Raw genomic sequence first — 18,145 nt, forward strand, 5'->3', positions numbered from 1 at the left:
CCTAATCCTAATCCTAATTTTAGAGAGAAGTGAGAGCTTCTCTCTCTAAAACTATTCTAAAACTAAAACTATGACTAATTGGTAACTCACTTCTAAAGTATGAAAGTATGTTCATTCCCCCTTCAATCCTTGGCTTAAATAGCATCAGAAATGAGTTGGATTGGGCCCACAAGGCTTCTAAAATCGCTGGCCACGTGTTGCATTAAGTGAACCAGGTGGCAGCAACGGCGCGTGCACGTACTAGGCACGTGCGCGCCACCATACGTGTTGCAACTATGGCAAATCTTATATCATTTCGAAGCCCCCGGATGTTAGCTTTCTAACTCAACTGGAACCGCATCATTTGGACCTCTGTAGCTCAAGTTATGGTCGTTTAAGTGCGAAGAGGTCGGCTTGACAGCTTTCCGGTTCTTTCATTTCTTCATGAGTTCTCCAACTTTTCATGCTTTCTTTCTTCATTCCCTTGATCCACTCTTTGCCTCCTAAACCTTAAATCACTTAACAAACATATCAAGGCATCTAATGCAATCAAGGTGAATTAAATTTATTTATTTTAAGACCTTAAAAGCATGTTTTCACTCTTAAGCACAATTAAGGGAGAAGTTATAAAACCATGCTATTTCATTGAATAAATGTGGGTAAAAGGTCATAAAATCCCTTAAATCAAGCACAAGATAAACCCTACAAATGGGGTTTATCAGGTACCTGCAAAGACACTCCGATGCCTAAGTTAGCAAGGGGCAAGCAGATTTAGAGAGAATTGAAACTTAGAGATACCTGAGGGGTATCAGTGTATTTATAGTGGTGATCCAATAACCACCGTTGGAGTAGTTCCACTTTTCAAGGTGGATAACCATCCCTTTATCTTAGGGTAGTTGAGATGTGACTCCTGGAAGTGGGTTGAGAGATTTTGGGAGCAGTTACTTATTTGAATAAGTGTTATCTGCCAACTATTCTTCGAGCCCGACTTTTTGGAGATGGAGTCTGTGTTGAATCTGACCTCTTCGGAGGAGGTCGGTGGGTAGCGAAGGCCAATCTTTGTATTGGGTCTTTTGGTGTATCTGGACCTAGGCCCTGGTGTTGGACCAAGATATGAACAGTGCCTCTACTCGAGTCTGGTCTCTTTTGCTTATGAGTCGGATTCGAGTACGGAACTCGAGTCTGTAGCTGACGTGATTTTTAAAACCGACGTGATTTAAAATTCTCAATCGTCGTGTCTAATCAAACGTCGCGTCTGCTGGGATTTTCGCATTTACACGTTGAAGCAGTTACATTAGTAACAGCGCGTTCCTTTAATGATTGCGTCAATTTACCCTTATGCCCCTGGCGTGTTATAAATACTTTTCCCTCTCTTTTCTCTGTTTTCTTTCGTCTTCTGAAACTTCTTGCTTACATTCTTTGTTCTTTCCGAAGAAAAACTTTTAGCTTTCCTTCTCGGAGTGCTTTGCTGTCGCTATGACTGCTTCTCTTCGCATCTGCAGATAAAGGTTAATCCTTTTTAAATCTTCTCCTATTAGTTTTCATGCTTGAGGATTTTTCGTGCTTTTTACTATTCCCTTGCTTATAATGTTCGCAAGTCGATTTGTCGCGCTTGGTGGTTCTTTTATTTTGTATTTTTTAGGAGAGTCTGCTTCGTCTTTGGGGAGTCTTGTTTCTTGATGATTTTTTGTTTTTCTTTGTAGGTCTTGTTGCTTTTTTACCTACTTTTTATTAGAAAGATGTCTTTCCATATCCCTGAATCTCTGTCAAGGTGGGTAGATGATACCGTGCTTGAGGAGAAACCTTTAGTGGACACTGACTACCTTACCGAACTTTGCATTCACCAAAGGATCTGTAGTTTAGATGCCGATGAGTATAAGTACGAGTTGGTGCCCTTGGGTCTTGAAAACCGGGTTTGTTGCGGAAGAGTTGCCGATTCTGACCCTCACTTTTTCTCTATATATGATTGTCTTTTTACCCATCTGGGGTTTTTTTTCCCCTTTTCTGATTTTGAAATATTGGTATTGTTACACTACCGAGTTGTTCCCTCTCAGCTTCACCCCAAATCTTGGGGTTTCATGAAAATCTACCAACATTTTTAGCCGAGAACTTGACTTCCCGACTTCTTTAAAGGTCTTTAGCTCTCAGAATAATAAATAACAATGGGTATCCTTCCGAGACATTCAGGGTCGAAAGGTTTTTTCGATATTTGACGAATCCTTCCACGACTTCAAGAACTTTTTCCTTAGAGTCCAAGCCGTAGAGGGCCACCACCATTTTTATTTGAATGATAGCCATGAACCCCGATTTCCTCTTTATTGGTTGGAGGCCTCCCCTGTAGAGAAGTACATTCTAGAGGATTTGGACGAGGTTGAGGAGGCCATTGTAGGATTTTTTCGAGAGGCCTGGGGGAGGGCTCCCCATCTAGATACAAAAAATTTTTTTCTGGGTTCTCTGAGTTTTGTGCGGACCTAACTAGATAGCTTTTTCTCTTTTTGTAGAATATTTCCCGACTTGTGATGTTTTCCGACTTGTAAACTAATTGTTTATTTGTTTTTCCTTTTCAGAAATGGTGAAGAGTGGAGCTAGTGCTTCCTACCAGAAGGTCTAGGACACCAAGAGAAGAGCTCGTGCTCTGGCCGATGCTGCGAGGGCTGCTGGCGCTTCTCCTCCTCCTCCTCGTGACGTTGGGGCCTCCTCTCACCCTGTTATGGTAACTACTGCCTCTAGTCCTCCTCTTCCTCCTCCTATCCCCCCAGTCCGACCTCCCTCCAAACAAGAAAGAAATAAAACGGAAGACCTCAGAGTCTGGCTCTTCTCCTTCTGAGGAGGCCAACTTTGATGGTCCGAAATTTGTTCGGAAGAACATCTTCCCTCATAGCCAAATAGCTATGGATGATGCTTCCCTTTGAAGCCATCTTCAAATTTTGGTTTCGGGGGGTGTTCGGACTGCTGGGGTCTGCACTACTCTTCTTGATATCCTGGACAAGAATCCTCTTTGTTCTTTGGGTTCTTCCCAAAAAACTATAGATAAGCTTCAGAGGAAGATTATCCTTCATCAGGAAGAGGAGAGGCGAATTCAAGGGGAAGTTGACTGGTTGAAGGAGGAACAGGCATGGCTTCAGAAGAGGGAGAAGAAGCTGATGGGCCAGTGTGCCATGGCAGAGGGCCTGAAGGAAAAGGCAGAGCAAAATTATGTTAAACTCTTTACTGAAAATATTGACCTTCAGAAGCAATTGGAGTTTAACCGGGAGGCCTATCAGAACTTGGAGGATTCTGTGGCGGAGAGCTCGAAGGAGGTTTGGAAGATATTTAAGGAACATGTCAGAGTTATTGCTCATGACTTGGACCTTTCTCCCCTTCTTCCTGACAAGATTGTTGTTGATGGAGCTATTGTCTCCCCTCCTCGTCCTGAGATGGATTTTGAGTTGAAGACTCGCGGGTAAAGACTTATTGAGTCTCCTCCTCATGAGGAGCAACAGGAGGATCCCTTGCCGAGTTCTTCAGAACCTCCAACTTCTGCTGTTGAAGAGACTGCTCTGACTCCTCCAACTCCTGCTTCTGATCCGAGCTCCCTTCCTGTTGTTGACTCTAATCCTTCTTCTTAATTAACTTCAGCTATGTGGGGCTCGGCTTGTGGGCCCTTTTTTAACAATTTATTTCTTTGTTGTTTGTGTTGGTGGTCCTTGACTCTTTTGGCCTTTTATGGCCGTTAAAAAAAATTGCGCTGTTTGATAACCCTTTTTTGGATAAGGGCTTTAAAAAATTCTTTGTGTGTGCATGCTTCGTGTTGACTCTTTTATAAGGTATTTATGAAAAAACCCTTTTTGGTTTTTTGGAGAAACCTTTTACTGGGTAGGCTGTTTCATGTCTAAGTTTGTCGTGATCTTTTTCGAAGATTTTAAAACTACCTTTGCTTTTGAGGGATTTTTTTATCTCTTTTGTGTTCCTTCAATTTTTGCTTATTGAATTTGTTTTTGTGATTTAGGTTATTTCTGCGATGCATTTTGATTTTCTCAGATCCTCCGACTAGGTAGTCGTTCTAGTGGTTGAGATATCGAGTTGTTATGATCGTCTTTGATAACCTCTTTACACTGACTTGTACCTTGTCGTTTTATCTTAACGACCACGTAGGTCGGTCATGGGATTTTGACGTTTTTTTAGTTTAAATCGGTGCGTTTCGTAGAATAAATGGTAACAGTAGTGGAATTATAGAGAGGTAAAATAAATCTTTATTTATTGATGGAGGTACTTTTTTATCTTAGCTACTAAGGGATTTTAAGAATTATTAATCCCTAGATTCCACTTTGATGCCTCGTTAAAACTCTCTTCAGGAAAATCCTTTTTTTGGGAAAAAACAATGAAGTCGGAAAAAGAGTACATTAGTTAGTGGAGTTCGCTTCTAGCTATAGTACCTCTTCACGTTACAAGCATGCCACGACCTTGGAAGCTCGGCTCCACTCAACTCAGAAACTTTGTAGTATCCTTTTCCTAGGACCTCACTTATCTTATATGGCCCTTTTCAATTAGCAGCGAGCTTTCCTTCACCTGACTTATTAATCCCAATGTCATTTCTAACCAAGACCAAGTCGTCTGAGGTGAAGGTTTTTCGAATGACTTTCTTGTTGTATCTGTTCGTCATTCTTTGTTTTAGCGCTGCTTCTCTTATCTGGGCTTATTCTCAGACTTCAGGGAGTAATTCAAGTTCTTCTTTTACATCACCCTTGTTAGCCCTCTTGAGCCTTTAATTCCCTCTTATTCTATAAACCACAACACTAGCCTTAAGCAGAAAAACAAATTTAAAATCCCAAGTTGAATCCTTGGTTAGCTTAAGATAGAAATTGTGTAATTGTTTAAGTGTGGGAAACCTATTGGGAACATGGATGATAAAAACAAAGGGTAGGAAGCTGAAAAGAATGAAATAATTCAAAATAAAAATTTTGGAAAGCATGCTCATGTGAAATCAAAATAATTGAATTACCATGTGCATTAAAAAAAATTAATTCAGTATTTGAATAAAGGGGATACAAAAGAATTTCCCAAATGCAAAATAAAACAATGCACATGGGACAAAATTAAAACTAATACATGAGCATGTAACATCAAAAGTGGGAAAAATATGGGAGAATAGGTGAAGAAGCTTTGCTTTACAAAGTATGTATGTTAGGTGAGATCTTAGACTAATCAAGGATTCACTTAATTAGCTCACTTAGCCTTATATATATATATCCCTACCTTTACCTGAGCCCCATTACAACCCTGAAAAGACCTCATGATGTTTGCATTAGTATACTAAATATTTGTTGATTGGTTAGATGAAGAACAAAGTTTTAGAAAGCATAATTAGAGAAGAGTAGAGAAATTGACCCTAGACACTTGAGAGATTTGAGCGCATATACACTACCAGTGAGGGTTTAATGCTTGATTCTATGTTCCCTGCTTTCATGAGCTATCAACGTTAAACAAGTTTACTTGTTTTCACTGTATGATTTGAATTAGTGAAATCTGATTTATGTTTGTCTTGGAGAACTTATTTATTTTTAACCAAGTAGGTAGAAACATTTTGCATCTAGTTGCATTCATAGGTTGCATCTCATACATTCTATCATTCCTCTTAATCTCTTTATAGTTTCTCTTGAGCTTAGCATGAGGACATGCTATTGTTTAAGTGTGGGGAGATTGTCAAAATCTTCAGGAACACCTTTGGAGAATTCAAACCATATTGAAGACTTATCGAATGATTAGCTTATCTCACCAATACAAGAACAGATATGACTTTGTTGCTAGCATGCTCTTGGACTGTGTAAAAAACAAACACTTTAAGGCTAGCTTACACATACTCAGGTACTTGAAGCAAGCACCATCAAAATTAAAGGGTTGTTGTTTGGCACTTAGTGTGACTTCACTCTCAAGAGATTTTCATATTCAGATTTGGACACCTGCCTAGATACACAACGCTCAGTCTCTAGATATTGATTTTTCTTTGGAAATTCGCTGATATCATGAAAGAGCTAAAAACAACAAACACCCGTGCACTCATCATGTGTGCAGAGTGATGGCATTGACAACATGTGAGAGAATCTGGCTCACTTATATTTTGTACAGCTTTGGCATCAAACTCTAACAACCTATGATCTTGTTCTATGATAACCAATCAGTTTGCTATATAGCCGGCAACCCTGTGTTTCATGAAAGAACCAAATATATTGAGATTAACTACCACAAAGTGAGAGAGAAGGTGTAGGATAGGTCACTGAAATTGCTACCAATTCCATCCAGAGAGCAGATTAAAGACTTGTTCAACAAGTCCCTGACCTGAGAATCTTTTAGTGTTATATGATAAGTTAGGAATGTATAGTTTGTACACATCTAGCCTAAAGGGGTTGTTGAAAATATACATTATGCATATAAAGTCTATAAAATTAGAAGCATTCTGTAACTAAAAAGAAGTTAATTTATGTTATTAGTGTTGACAAATGCCATTAATTTCTTGTTTTCCTTCTGTTTAGTTAATTTGGTTAGTTTAGAGTTTTTATATTATGTTAGATAGTTAGGCTATAAATAGGAAGTTGATTGTTGTATGATTTGAGATTTTTCATTCAATGAAAAATTCTGTTTCTCTCCATCATTCTTTCATCTCTGCTGCTTCAATCACTCTTTTCCTCACTCTCAAGAAATTTGTAATTTAGAACAAGATTTCAACAGATGTAACTCTCGTTAAATGACAAATAGATAATGTACAGAATGTCTCTGATACGATCTAGGAGTAGGATCGGGAACCTGCGGGTCGAGTCGGACGTTGGATTGTCCAGGTGGAGCGGAGGGGAGGTACCTGCAAAGACACTCCGACGCTCAAGTCAGAATAGATCTAAGAGGTGTAAGGTATGAGGAATGGATGAATACCTGGAGGGACCTGGGTCCTCTATTTATAGGTGATGGTGGTTATCTTATCTTATCTTATCTGGCTAAGATAAGGGAGACGTTTGAATTCAAAATTTGGTTAGGAGCTCTAGAGGGCTGGCTCAGGGCCTTTTGGAAGGACGAGACGAGTTTGGACCCGAGGAACCGGGTTCGGGTTCGGTCACGGGTCCGGGATCCGTGGGCCGGATCCGTAACAGTTGCCCCCATAGCGGGAGAGCGAGTAAGGTCGGTTTGTCGCTAAGAGGCGAGACGTCTTTTATTGCGTCTCCAGTCTTTGTCGAGTGTTCGTTTGGTGACGAGGTCGGTTTCTCGATTTCGCTTGGTAAAAGATTCGTTCTGACCGTATTTTGGTCTTGACGTGACCTTTCCGTGCCTGCTGCGCCCGTTGCGTCCTTTGAGGCGTGATTTTATTAGTTTGCTTTTCCAAGGGGGCATTTATTGTGGGGGGGGTTTTCTCTTTCTTGCCCCTGTGAGTCTTCATTGTGCCTAGGGTTAGTTATGTCTTTTTTGCTTTCTTTTGAAACCGTTTTTGCTTTTGTTTTATTTCCCTCGTCCGTTTCTTCTTCTAAAGAGGAACTCTTCATTTTCTGACTCAAAACTCTTCCGCGGTTTTTGCTTTCTGGTGCCGCTATGCTTCTTCTGTTTTCCTTGGTTTTCTTCAAGCTTCCTTCTAATTCACCAGGTTGGCATGCTTTGCTTTTTCCTTTTTACTTTGTGCGTGCTTGTTCTGATTTTTGCCATGCGTTTGTTCTGCCTGTTTTCTTTTTTATTTGTTTATTTGTTGTGCTTGGTGTTTCGTTTGTTGAGTTTTGGGGAAGGGGCTGAGCACCGCCATTTTTTCCTTGATTGTAGTGGTGGGTCATGGCGTTTGAGTTTGGTTGTGGTGTTAGGTTTTTGTCTTGTTACTGTGTAGAGTTGGTAGGCTGATTGGTGGTGCTCCTCCCTGTTTTAGGTATGCAGCGTCGGAGAAATGAGAGTGTGGGAGCCCCAGTAGCCCCTTCCAGGGGCGTTCCCAATCGCTACGGTTGGGTGACCAGCGATGTATGGGGTGTCCCGTCGCGGATGACGGAGGGTGATCTCCAACGGCTCCGTGATCAGGGGGCAATTTGTGGTGGTGGTGATGAGGAGGGGCGATATGAGCTCGTGCTCCCTGATGCCGACGAGCGCGTTTGCTACTTGAACCTCCGTTCGCCCACCGTGCCGGACTGGATGTGGGTTTACGAATCCATGTTTACTCGGCTTGGTGTGCGGTTCCCGTTCTCGCCGTTTGTCCAGGGTTTACTTAGTCGGTGTTCCGTAGCACCGTCTCAGCTTCACCCGAATAGCTGGGCAGCCGTGCGATGTTTTGAGTTGGTGTGCCGGTATCTCGATCTTCCGGCTTCAGTTCCTGTTTTTCTGTTTCTTTTCTTGTGCACTCTTCCGACTAAGGAGGGGAAGCACAAGAAAGGATATATGTCTTTCCGTGCTCAACCTCATCGCCGGATTTTTGGGTTGTTTGAGGATTCTTTTCACGGATTTAAATGGGAGTATTTTAAGGTGCGTCCCGTTCGGGGGCACCACCCGTTTTGGCTTACCTTGGAGGGCGAGCGCCGGTTTCCGACGTATTGGAATTTTGGTGCCGGCCCGTCGGTCCTGACTAAGGTTTCTTATGATGATTTGTCTGGGAGGATAAGGATATTGCCAGCGTTTTGTGGCATTTGTTTGGCGAGTGACAAACCCCATTTGTAGGGTTTATCTTGTATTGATTTTAGGGGATTTTATCACCTTTCACCCACATTTATTCAATGAAATAGCATGGTTTTGTATATTCTCCTTTAATTGTGCTTAAGAGTGAAAACATGCTTTTTAGGTCTTAAAATAGATAAATATAATTTACCTTGATTCCATTAGATGCCTTGATATGTTTGTTAAGTGATTCCAGATTTAGGAGGCAAAGATTGGATTAAAGGAATGAAGAAAAAGCATGTAAAGTTGGAGAACTCATGAAGAAATGAAAGAACCGGAAAGCTGTCAAGCCGACCTCTTTGCACTTAAATGACCATAACTTGAGCTATAGAGGTCCAAATGATGCGGTTCCAGTTGGGTTGGAAAGCTAACATCCGGGGCTTCGAAATGATATAAATTTTGCCATATGTTGCTTCGCGTTCAGGGGCGCGCACGCGCACTTTGCGCGCGCGCGCCGATTCTGTCCGTGGCCCACTATTATGAAATCGTCCCCAGCGGTTTTAGGAGCCATGTGGGCCCAATCCAACTCATTTCTGATGCTATTTAAGTCAAGTATTGAAGGGAAATCAAGATACTTTTAGATACTTTTGATCATTAGCTTAGTTTTAGGAGTTAGAGTTAGTTTTAGAGAGAGAAGCTCTCACTTCTCTCTAGGATTAGGAATTAGGGTTAGATTAGGATCTCATAATTCTAGGTTTAATTCAAGTCTCCTTCTACTTCTACCTTCAAGTGGTGATTGCTACGCTTTGGTTCTTCTTTCTATCCCTATCCTCTTGTTGTAATTTCTCTTATTTTGTTTCTAGGTTTTGTAATTGAGATATTCTTGTTCTTTTGTTTTCTTTTAATAATGCAATTTGAGATAATTCATGTGATTGTGATGTTGTTGATTGTTGTTTTGTTGATTGTTGTTTTGAGATAATTTATGTTCTTGGCTTGAGAAGGTAACTTAGGATTTCTTGAGTCACTAGTGTCCAATTGATTGCTAGTTGATAGCCATTAACTCTAGCCTTCATTAATCCAATTAGTGGAAAGCTAGGACTTATGGACTAGGATTGATATAAAAAAAAAAAGTTAGATGAGAAGTATATGGTAAAGCATGTCACTTACCGGTCGAGATTGAACACAAAGCGTATTGGGCCGTAAAGGAGTGTAATATGAACTTGGGTGGGGCCGGCGTAGAGAGAAAGCTTCAATTGGCGGAATTGGAATGCTTGAGATTAGAAGCTTACGACAACGCTAGGCTCTATAAGGAAAAGTTGAAAGCCATCCATGACAAGAACATTAGGAGAAGAGAGTTCCAACTCGGTGACCTAGTCCTTCTCTACAATTCAAGGTTGAGATTACTACCCGGAAAGCTCAGATCAAGGTGGGATGGACCCTACCAAGTGGAGAAAGTAGAACCTTATGGGGTCTACCACTTGCGCCACCCAACAAGCCCGGACATCTTCAAGGTAAACGGGCACCGCCTCAAATTGTATCATGGTGAGCAAAGAAAGAACTCCAAGGAAATTGAAGTGTTCCTCTTGAGGGATGCAACTCTTGAACAAGCATTATGAGCTGCTGGGAGTCCAACTTAAGGACGTTAAACAAAAGTGCTAGGTGGGAGACACCCCACCATGGTAAGATCTTCCTTTGAGCTTTGTACATAGACACTTGACTTCATGTTTGTTAGATAGATTTTAATGTCGATTCCCCGTTTTTCTTTCTTGTTTTGTGTTAAATTCATTGATGGCTTACCAAGCAAAATGCCCTGCTATAGTGCTTAAGCAGCTGTTTGGAGGGGGGAAGTTGAAATATCAAAAGAGATGTAAACACATGCAAATTTAGGAAAAGCAACCCCTCCCGCGCGTGCGCGCACCTACGCGGACGCGCACCGTGCACGGACGCGTGGATCGCGTATAACAACCCTCCATACATTTACCCGAGAGTTGCGCCCACACCATGCCAGGACCATGCCTGAAGCACAGGAAGCTCGCGCGCACGCGCACATGGCGCGTCCGCGCACTTGGGAGAAATCTGCCAACCGACGCGCAAGCGTACTGTGCGCATCCGCGCCGATCGCCCTGCTGCACTCCTGGTACATATTCCAGAGAGTTAAGCCATTCTCAGGCCTATATCAAGCCACCAGCCCAAAACCTCTGCCGCGTGCGCGCACCTGGCGCGCACGCGTCCATACACTGTGAGCACAAGATGCGCGCGCGCGCCATAGCCGCGCACGCGCCCTATGATCCTGCACTCCTCTCTGATCCATTTCACAGAGAGTTGAGCCCCCTCCAGGCCCTTCTCATGCTTGGAGCACAACCACGTTGACGCGTACGCGCACTGTGCGTGCGCGCGCCAAAGCTCCTGAAGCAATCTCTGGTACTGCGTCCAGAGAGTTGTGCCACCCCTGTGCCTCCCTTGTGCCCCCAGCCCAAGCGCATGGACGCGCACGCGTAACGTGCGCGCGCGCGTCCCTTTCCACCTAACCTCCCTGCGCGAGCGCGCACTGCGCGCGCACGCGCGGATGAACGGCACCAATGTAAAACATGGGCACACTCACCCCTTCACTTTCACTTCACATTTTCTTCCCCCTCCCATACCTTCTACTACACATCCAACTTGATAAAGGGGCACACCCCCCCTTTTCACCTCATCCCTCAATTCCCTCTTCTACACTACCTTCTACCACTTACTACCTTCTCCACCACTCCCCATCAACCCACACAACAACCTCCTCCCCCATTTTCTTCATCATCTCACAAGGTACTATACTAAGCCACCATCTCTTGTGATCCTTATTCATTTAGTCTCACCTTCTTTTAGTTAGCTTCCTTCTTCTTTTATTTTAGTTACTTCTTTAGGAGTCTTTTTTTGTTTTTGTTTTCTTTTTCCTTTTTCCTCTCCCTCAAATTAACTCTTCATGGGCATCTAGGTCTCCACTTCACTTGCATTAATAGATGAGTTGTGTTGCTTGTTTTTCTTACAACCACTGTGGACCGTAATCATTAATATTGGATTGTGAGTTACTACATTGCTTTCACCATCTTCTAATCACACACTACAAAAGGATGCACACCAAGTGTTCGACGAAAGGCATACTTGACTTTTGAGCCCACTTTGACTAAATTGCCTCTCAACTTATCACTTTTAGGCGCATCCCCATTTTCTCCAATCCATCCACTCACATTTTTTTTAACTTGCTTTCCATTTGTGGTCCTTAAGGGTATATGCTTCTCATGCTCCCTACTTGCATGCTTAAATTACCCTTACACCATATGAAAATGCTTTGCCTTGCTTTTCACATGTTATCTTAGTTACATGTTGCAGCTGTCATGTGACGATGATACCCATATTCTATGGCATAACTTTTCATTGCATAATCGCATTTACTTCCACTTATTTGGGTCGCATGTTTTCCCGTTCTTTGTTTTCATAGGATGGTCATCAAAAAGAACAAAGGGAAAGCCCCCAAGAAGCCACCTTCCACTAAAGCGCACCACGACCAAACGGCCAAGCCACTCTTAAAGAAGACTAAGGGCCCCGTTGATATTTTAGAGAAGGAAAACCCTCCTAAGGATTCAAACAAGTTTCCCAACCGTTACTGCGAACTTGTTTACTCAAGAATGATCGAAAGGAATTATCATCCGGAACCCCTCCTAGTCCTACCGGCTCACCTCCATCCGTTTGTGATGCCACACATTGACCGGAGGCAATGGAGGTTCCTCTTGAGGCAACCAAAGGAGGCCAATCTCTCATGGGTAGTGGAATTCTACTCCAACTACCACTCTCCCCTTCTCACATCAATATTTGTGCGCTGAAAGCAAGTCTCGGTCACAGTGGAAACCATCCAAGAAGTCCTTGGGATTGAACCATCAACGGATGTATATGACGCCTACGAAGAAGTCTTGGCTACATGCGATGACCGTGCATTCGATTGGAGAGCGATCCTCCGCGTCATTGCTTTACCCGACGCTTACTGGATTCGGGGGACCATAAAGCAAAGACCCAAGGGTTTAGATGTCCGCCACCTCACTCAAGAAGCCACGGCATGGGCCCAAATTCTAGCTCACTATGTGCTCCCAAGTACACATGGGTCATCCATCACCGCCGAGTTGGCCTTATTGATATGGTGCATCTTAACCGAGAAGCCGGTCAACATTTCGCATGTCATCCGCCAATCCATGGGGTGCATTCATGCCAAAGGCAATCTACCATTCCCCGCTTTGGTGACAGAATTGGTTGCAAAAGCCGGCGTCAACCGAGAGGCTAAAGATAGGAGAACCTCAATTTCGGTCGATGGTGATATAATTCCGACCAAGAGATGCCTCAAGCCTCCGAAAGCCGCCAAGGACTTCGGACTACCCACACCAACTCGCAACACCACCACTTCATCTACATCACAAAAATCGGCCGCCCAACGCCTTGAAGACCTTCACAAGAAATTGGACCATTATGAGAGGCGCAACCAACGCCGTTATGCTCATGTGAAGAGACTTTTAAGCATAGTCACCCCACCTATGGAGGAACCCGATATCTCCACATCTACCGCAACTTCAAGCAGAGAGAGCGATGACATCGGAGATGTGGGACACTCGGAGCTCAACCAACCACTGCGCCTGACCTATAGCACGGAGGACCGTGCTAAGTTTTAAGTGTGGGGAGGTCGACCGACCGATCTCCATAGGTAACATCTGAATAAATCTGAATACATTAGGATAGGTTGCATGATTAGGTCTTAGTTAGCACCATTCGCATGATAAGTCTACTTGGTTGGAACAATGAAATTCTTTCTTAGGAAACCAATACTTTGGGGCAACCATGGGGCATTGCAAATTTTAAATGCTTTAATGCCAAAAATTGCATGAAGAATTATATTTTGGAACATGGTTTTGAGCTAAGAACACAAGCAAGTGAGTTTTGAGCCTAATGGTGTGGTTACATCTTATAACCACTTATCTTCCTTCTTGTGTGCACTATTCTCCTCCATGATTGCAATCTTTGATTTGTTTGATCCTTTATGTCCATTATTTTGTGTATACATGCATTTATGTGATTGAGGCCATCAATTCTTTAGCTCACTTATCCAAATAGCCAGCCCTTTTATATCCCCTTGTTAGCCAATTTGAGCCTACGATTAACCCGCTTGTTCTTAATTTTAGCACACTACAAGCCTTAAAGCGGAAAACAATAAATATCCTTATTTGGATCTTTGATTAGCTTAGGCTAGTGTGAGTGAGAATCGTTCAAGTGTGAGAGCCTTGGGACATTGGGTGCATAAAAGGGTAGTTTTGTATTTTCTATTGAAAATGTTGGAAATTGGGTACATGCTCATGTATTGATCAATTGTATAGACCTCATGCATTGATGTTCTTGTATGTAGGAAGAAAAAAAAATGAGAAAGAGAAAAGAAAAAAAAATAATATGGAAAAGAAAAAAAATTTATAGAAAAAAAAAAGAAAAAAAAGAGAGAGAAAAGCAATAAAGGGGACAAAATGCCCCAAAGTAAAGTTCAAATAAAATCAATGCATAAGTGTTGTGAAATGAATAGAAAATACATGAGTATGTGAAAAAAGTGAGGAATGGGTAGTTAGATTAGCACTTAATTGTATAGGTCATTATATAGGTTAGGTGGAAAAGTTTAAGCTTATCAAAGATTCAAAATTCAAGCTCACTTAACCATATATGCATCCTAACTTAACCTTAACCCCATTACAACCTAAGGAGAAGACCTCATGATAGATGTATGCATGCATGAAATATATGTCGATTGTTAGAAGAAGAACAAATCTTGGAAAGCATGATTAGGGGAGAATTGAGAGAATCAACCCTAAACACTTGAGCGACCAGAGCGCAAACACTTCTGGTGAGGGTTCGATACTCAATCCTTTGATTCCCGGCTCTCGCGAGCATTCCTCATGCAAGGTTGTATAGAGGGCATTTGATACTTAGAAATTGGCAAGTCCTATGCATTGACCACCATCGTGCCCCATGTGCTAGCATAAGTCATAAGAAAGCTGATTTGTTCCTAACCAAGTAGATAACAGCACTAGTCGTAGTTGCATGCATATAGGTAGGTTGCATCTCATGAGTCCTATACGTTTGTGACCCCTCGGTCTTCTGTGTTTCTTTGCGTTTTCCTAAGCATGAGGACATGCTAGAATCTAAGTGTGGGGAGGTTGACAAACCCCATTTTGAGGATTTATCTTGTGCTAATTTCAAAGGGGTTTATCAATGATTTCACACACTTTCTGCATGAAAATACGAGGAATTGCATTCTTTTCCTAGTTTTGCTTCATGAATGAAAACATGCTTATTCTGCACTAAAATAGATACATTTCTATTTTTCTCTTGATGCCATTCGATGCCGTGACTCGTGTGCTAAGTGGATTCAGGATATAGAGTAGGAATGGACAGGAAAAGAGAAGGAAGACGGGTGCAAAGGAAGGAAGCATGAGAATTGAGCTTTGGAGATTTCCGCATGGACGCGTGCGCGCACCTGACGCGCCCGCGCGGATGAGAGCAACGTGGAGCCGAGACTAAGAGCCAAGCCACGAGCCGGCTTGAGTAGCGGCTAAGCCAGGATCCTCATGGACGCACACGCGTACGTTCCGCCTCCGCGCACACTCCAAAACCGCATCCATGGCGCGCACGCGTACCTTGCGCGTACGCGCCGATGATCGAATATGATTTTTTTTAGAAGTCACGTGACTCAGGCGTGGAGTTGGTTAGAGATCCTAACTTTTGAGGAGTGCTTTGGCGGGAAAAGGCTTAAGAGGACCAAGGGGGCAAGGGTAGAAGACACTTAGTTCATTTTTCTAGTTTTTGAGATATTTTTGGGGAGAGAGGAGAGAGAACTCAAGTTCTTACTAGGTTTCTTCTTCATCAAAATTCTGGATTTTTACCCATTCCTTGGTGAGATCCATTGCAACTTTCATTTCACTTTGTTCATGTAATAGGTTTTCTCTTCCAATTTCAAGTTGTAGTTGTAATTGCTAAAATTCCTTGGATCTAGGATTCAACTCTATGATTTTTGGATTCCATTGATATTTTGAGATTTTGATCCTCATTGTTGCTCCTTGATAATTGTTGCTAATTCCTTGTGTTGCAATATCTTTAATTCTACTTTTCTCTTCATTTCACTATGACCTTCCTTTTTGCTCATTACATGTTTGATAAAATGTCAATACTAGCTATGGAGTAGAATTTTTACACTTGGCATAGGGTTTGGTCATTGGAATAAGTTGAATAGTTGTATCAATGGTTGATTTGGAGTTAGGGATTGCCAATTGACTTGGAGTGCACTAAAACTAGATTCCCATGAGGTGAAGCTAGAACTTGTGACTCAAGTTGATTATTTTCATTTGACTTTCCTCTATACTTAGGGGATAACTAAATGAAGCAAGGCCTAATTGTTGTCAACATTGAATGGACTATAAGGATAGAAGTTCTAATGCCAACCCTAAGTCAAGTCCTTTTGATAATTGATTGTTTGTTTCTCATTACTTGCTAAGACCTTCAAAGAATTCCAACAAGGCTTACTAATTCAATAAGATGCACACTTTGACAATTCCAAGGGAGAACGACTCGGGAGACTAGTACTTTCGGATATAGATTGTAGATTTGTTTGATGATGGTTTTTCGTTGGTTTAGACTATACTACGATTGACCACTTGATAAATTCTATACCGACAAAAATTCTATCGTCAAAATGGCGCCGTTGCCGGGGATTTGCAATGGTGTTATGTTATTGGTTATTGTACATATGTGAATATTGTGAATAGCTTGTCTTTTGTTTGTTTACTAGTTTAGTTAGTTTTACTTTGTTTTTCCATAATGAATTCTCACTTTGGCTATGAGTTTGGCTCTAATTGTGTTGTAGGAAATGTGAACTTCAATGATAACATGTACCAAGGATGGAATCAACAAAGATGGGAGGAGCCCCAAGGAATTGATCACTCCTATTGGCAACAACCTCCTGACACTTATAGATATAGTTACCATCCTAATGCATGCCAATTCAATGGCTATGGTGACTCCTTTTATGATAATCATCCACCACCATATGCCTATGGATCTTATCTTGACCTAATGGATGTGGTAACCCTTATTGTGATTGTCAACAACCACTACCACATGCCTATGAACTACCCACTCAACATGATTTTGAACCACGTTGCTCACAAGCCCCATATCACCAAAACCCTCCATATGACCCCAATCCTTATCCACCATACCCACCACCTTATGAGCCATATGAACCATACATAGAACCACCACCATTCCAACACAATTACTCTCAAGAACCACCTCAATGCACACCATCTCCATACCCTTACCAAGAAGAACCACCTTTCTATTATAAACCCTCTCTCCAAAATAATGAACCCTCTTATCCACCCCAAGCCCCAATAGATGACTCTCTTACATTGCTACTTCAAGGACAAGCGGATATGCAATGGAACACCCTAGAGTTTGTGACTAACTTGACCAAGGTAGTGTCTACCTTAGCCTACAAATTTTTGAACACTCAAGGTGCTTCCGTGGCCACATGTGAAGAATCCATTGAAGATCATAGCATGAAGGAGAGATTGGAAAACCCGGTGGAAAATGAGGGAGGCTATTTTGTATTAGAGCAATTGGAGGAGCCTATGGTTATTGAAGAAAAGGAGGAAGTGGTCGAAGATTTAGGAGACATTGAGAGTCCATGGGAATGTAGCATCATGGAAAACTCTTCCAAGAAGCTTGACATTGATGTTGAGGAGGGTGCGCAACCTCCAAAGCATATCATGGTTGAAGACTTTGAAGAGGTTGATCAAGAGATGGACTCAATTATTGATGAGTTCCTATCCACAATTGAATCCTCTCCCATTGAGCTTGACGTAGAGGGTAAGGAGGAAGATACCTCACCTCCCATACCTTTGGTAAGCCACGAAGAAAATATTAAATTGGAAGGAAGCTACCAAGAGGAAGAGGTTGAAGTTGATATAAGTTGTCAAGAGGTGGAAGTTACAAGGGAAGAGCACAAGAGCGTAGACATCGCAATGGCTAAGTGTGGGGAGGTCCCCCTTCCCAAGCCACCATCCAACACAACATTCAAGTGGGTAAAACTTCTATCCCTAAGCTTCACTTTCTCACTTGAATATGGTTTGATTGAAAATGATGGGCAACTTAGAGCTCTTTGTGGAGTTAAGAGTAAGAGGGAGTGGTGTAATGGTTGGAAAAAGAATGTTAGGCTCATTAAGGTTAAACCCTCAAAGCATAAATACTATGGTCGGAGGAACGCTAAATTGTATGGGTCTAGAAGGAGAATTTGGTGCATAAAGGAGAATTCTATATGCCTACCACCCAAGTTGAATCATGATAATCAACTAGAAGATGGGTGTGAAAATAAGATATGGGATCCCGGATCACAACATGAAGACCAATTTTGGGAGCTCGTATCTTGGGGAGAACCTCACCCAAGTTTGGTGAAGATGGTTGGAAATTCTATCAACCAATTGAGAGGCAAAGATCCTTGGAGATTCAAGGATGAGTACAA

The 18,145-nt window shown here is 42.2% G+C and overlaps 1 protein-coding gene across 1 annotated transcript; it reads left to right on the forward strand.

The window, feature by feature from the left end:
• The first annotated feature begins 9,779 nt into the window (after positions 1–9,779).
• Positions 9,780–10,181, forward strand: LOC107461387 (uncharacterized). Its single transcript, XM_016079863.1, has one exon. The coding sequence runs from the start codon at positions 9,780–9,782 to the stop codon at positions 10,179–10,181; it is 402 nt and encodes a 133-aa protein (XP_015935349.1).
• The last annotated feature ends 7,964 nt before the right edge of the window (positions 10,182–18,145 follow it).

Source organism: Arachis duranensis, chromosome 8 (genome assembly GCF_000817695.3).
Source record: "Arachis duranensis cultivar V14167 chromosome 8, aradu.V14167.gnm2.J7QH, whole genome shotgun sequence".
Classification (NCBI taxonomy): domain Eukaryota; kingdom Viridiplantae; phylum Streptophyta; class Magnoliopsida; order Fabales; family Fabaceae; genus Arachis; species Arachis duranensis.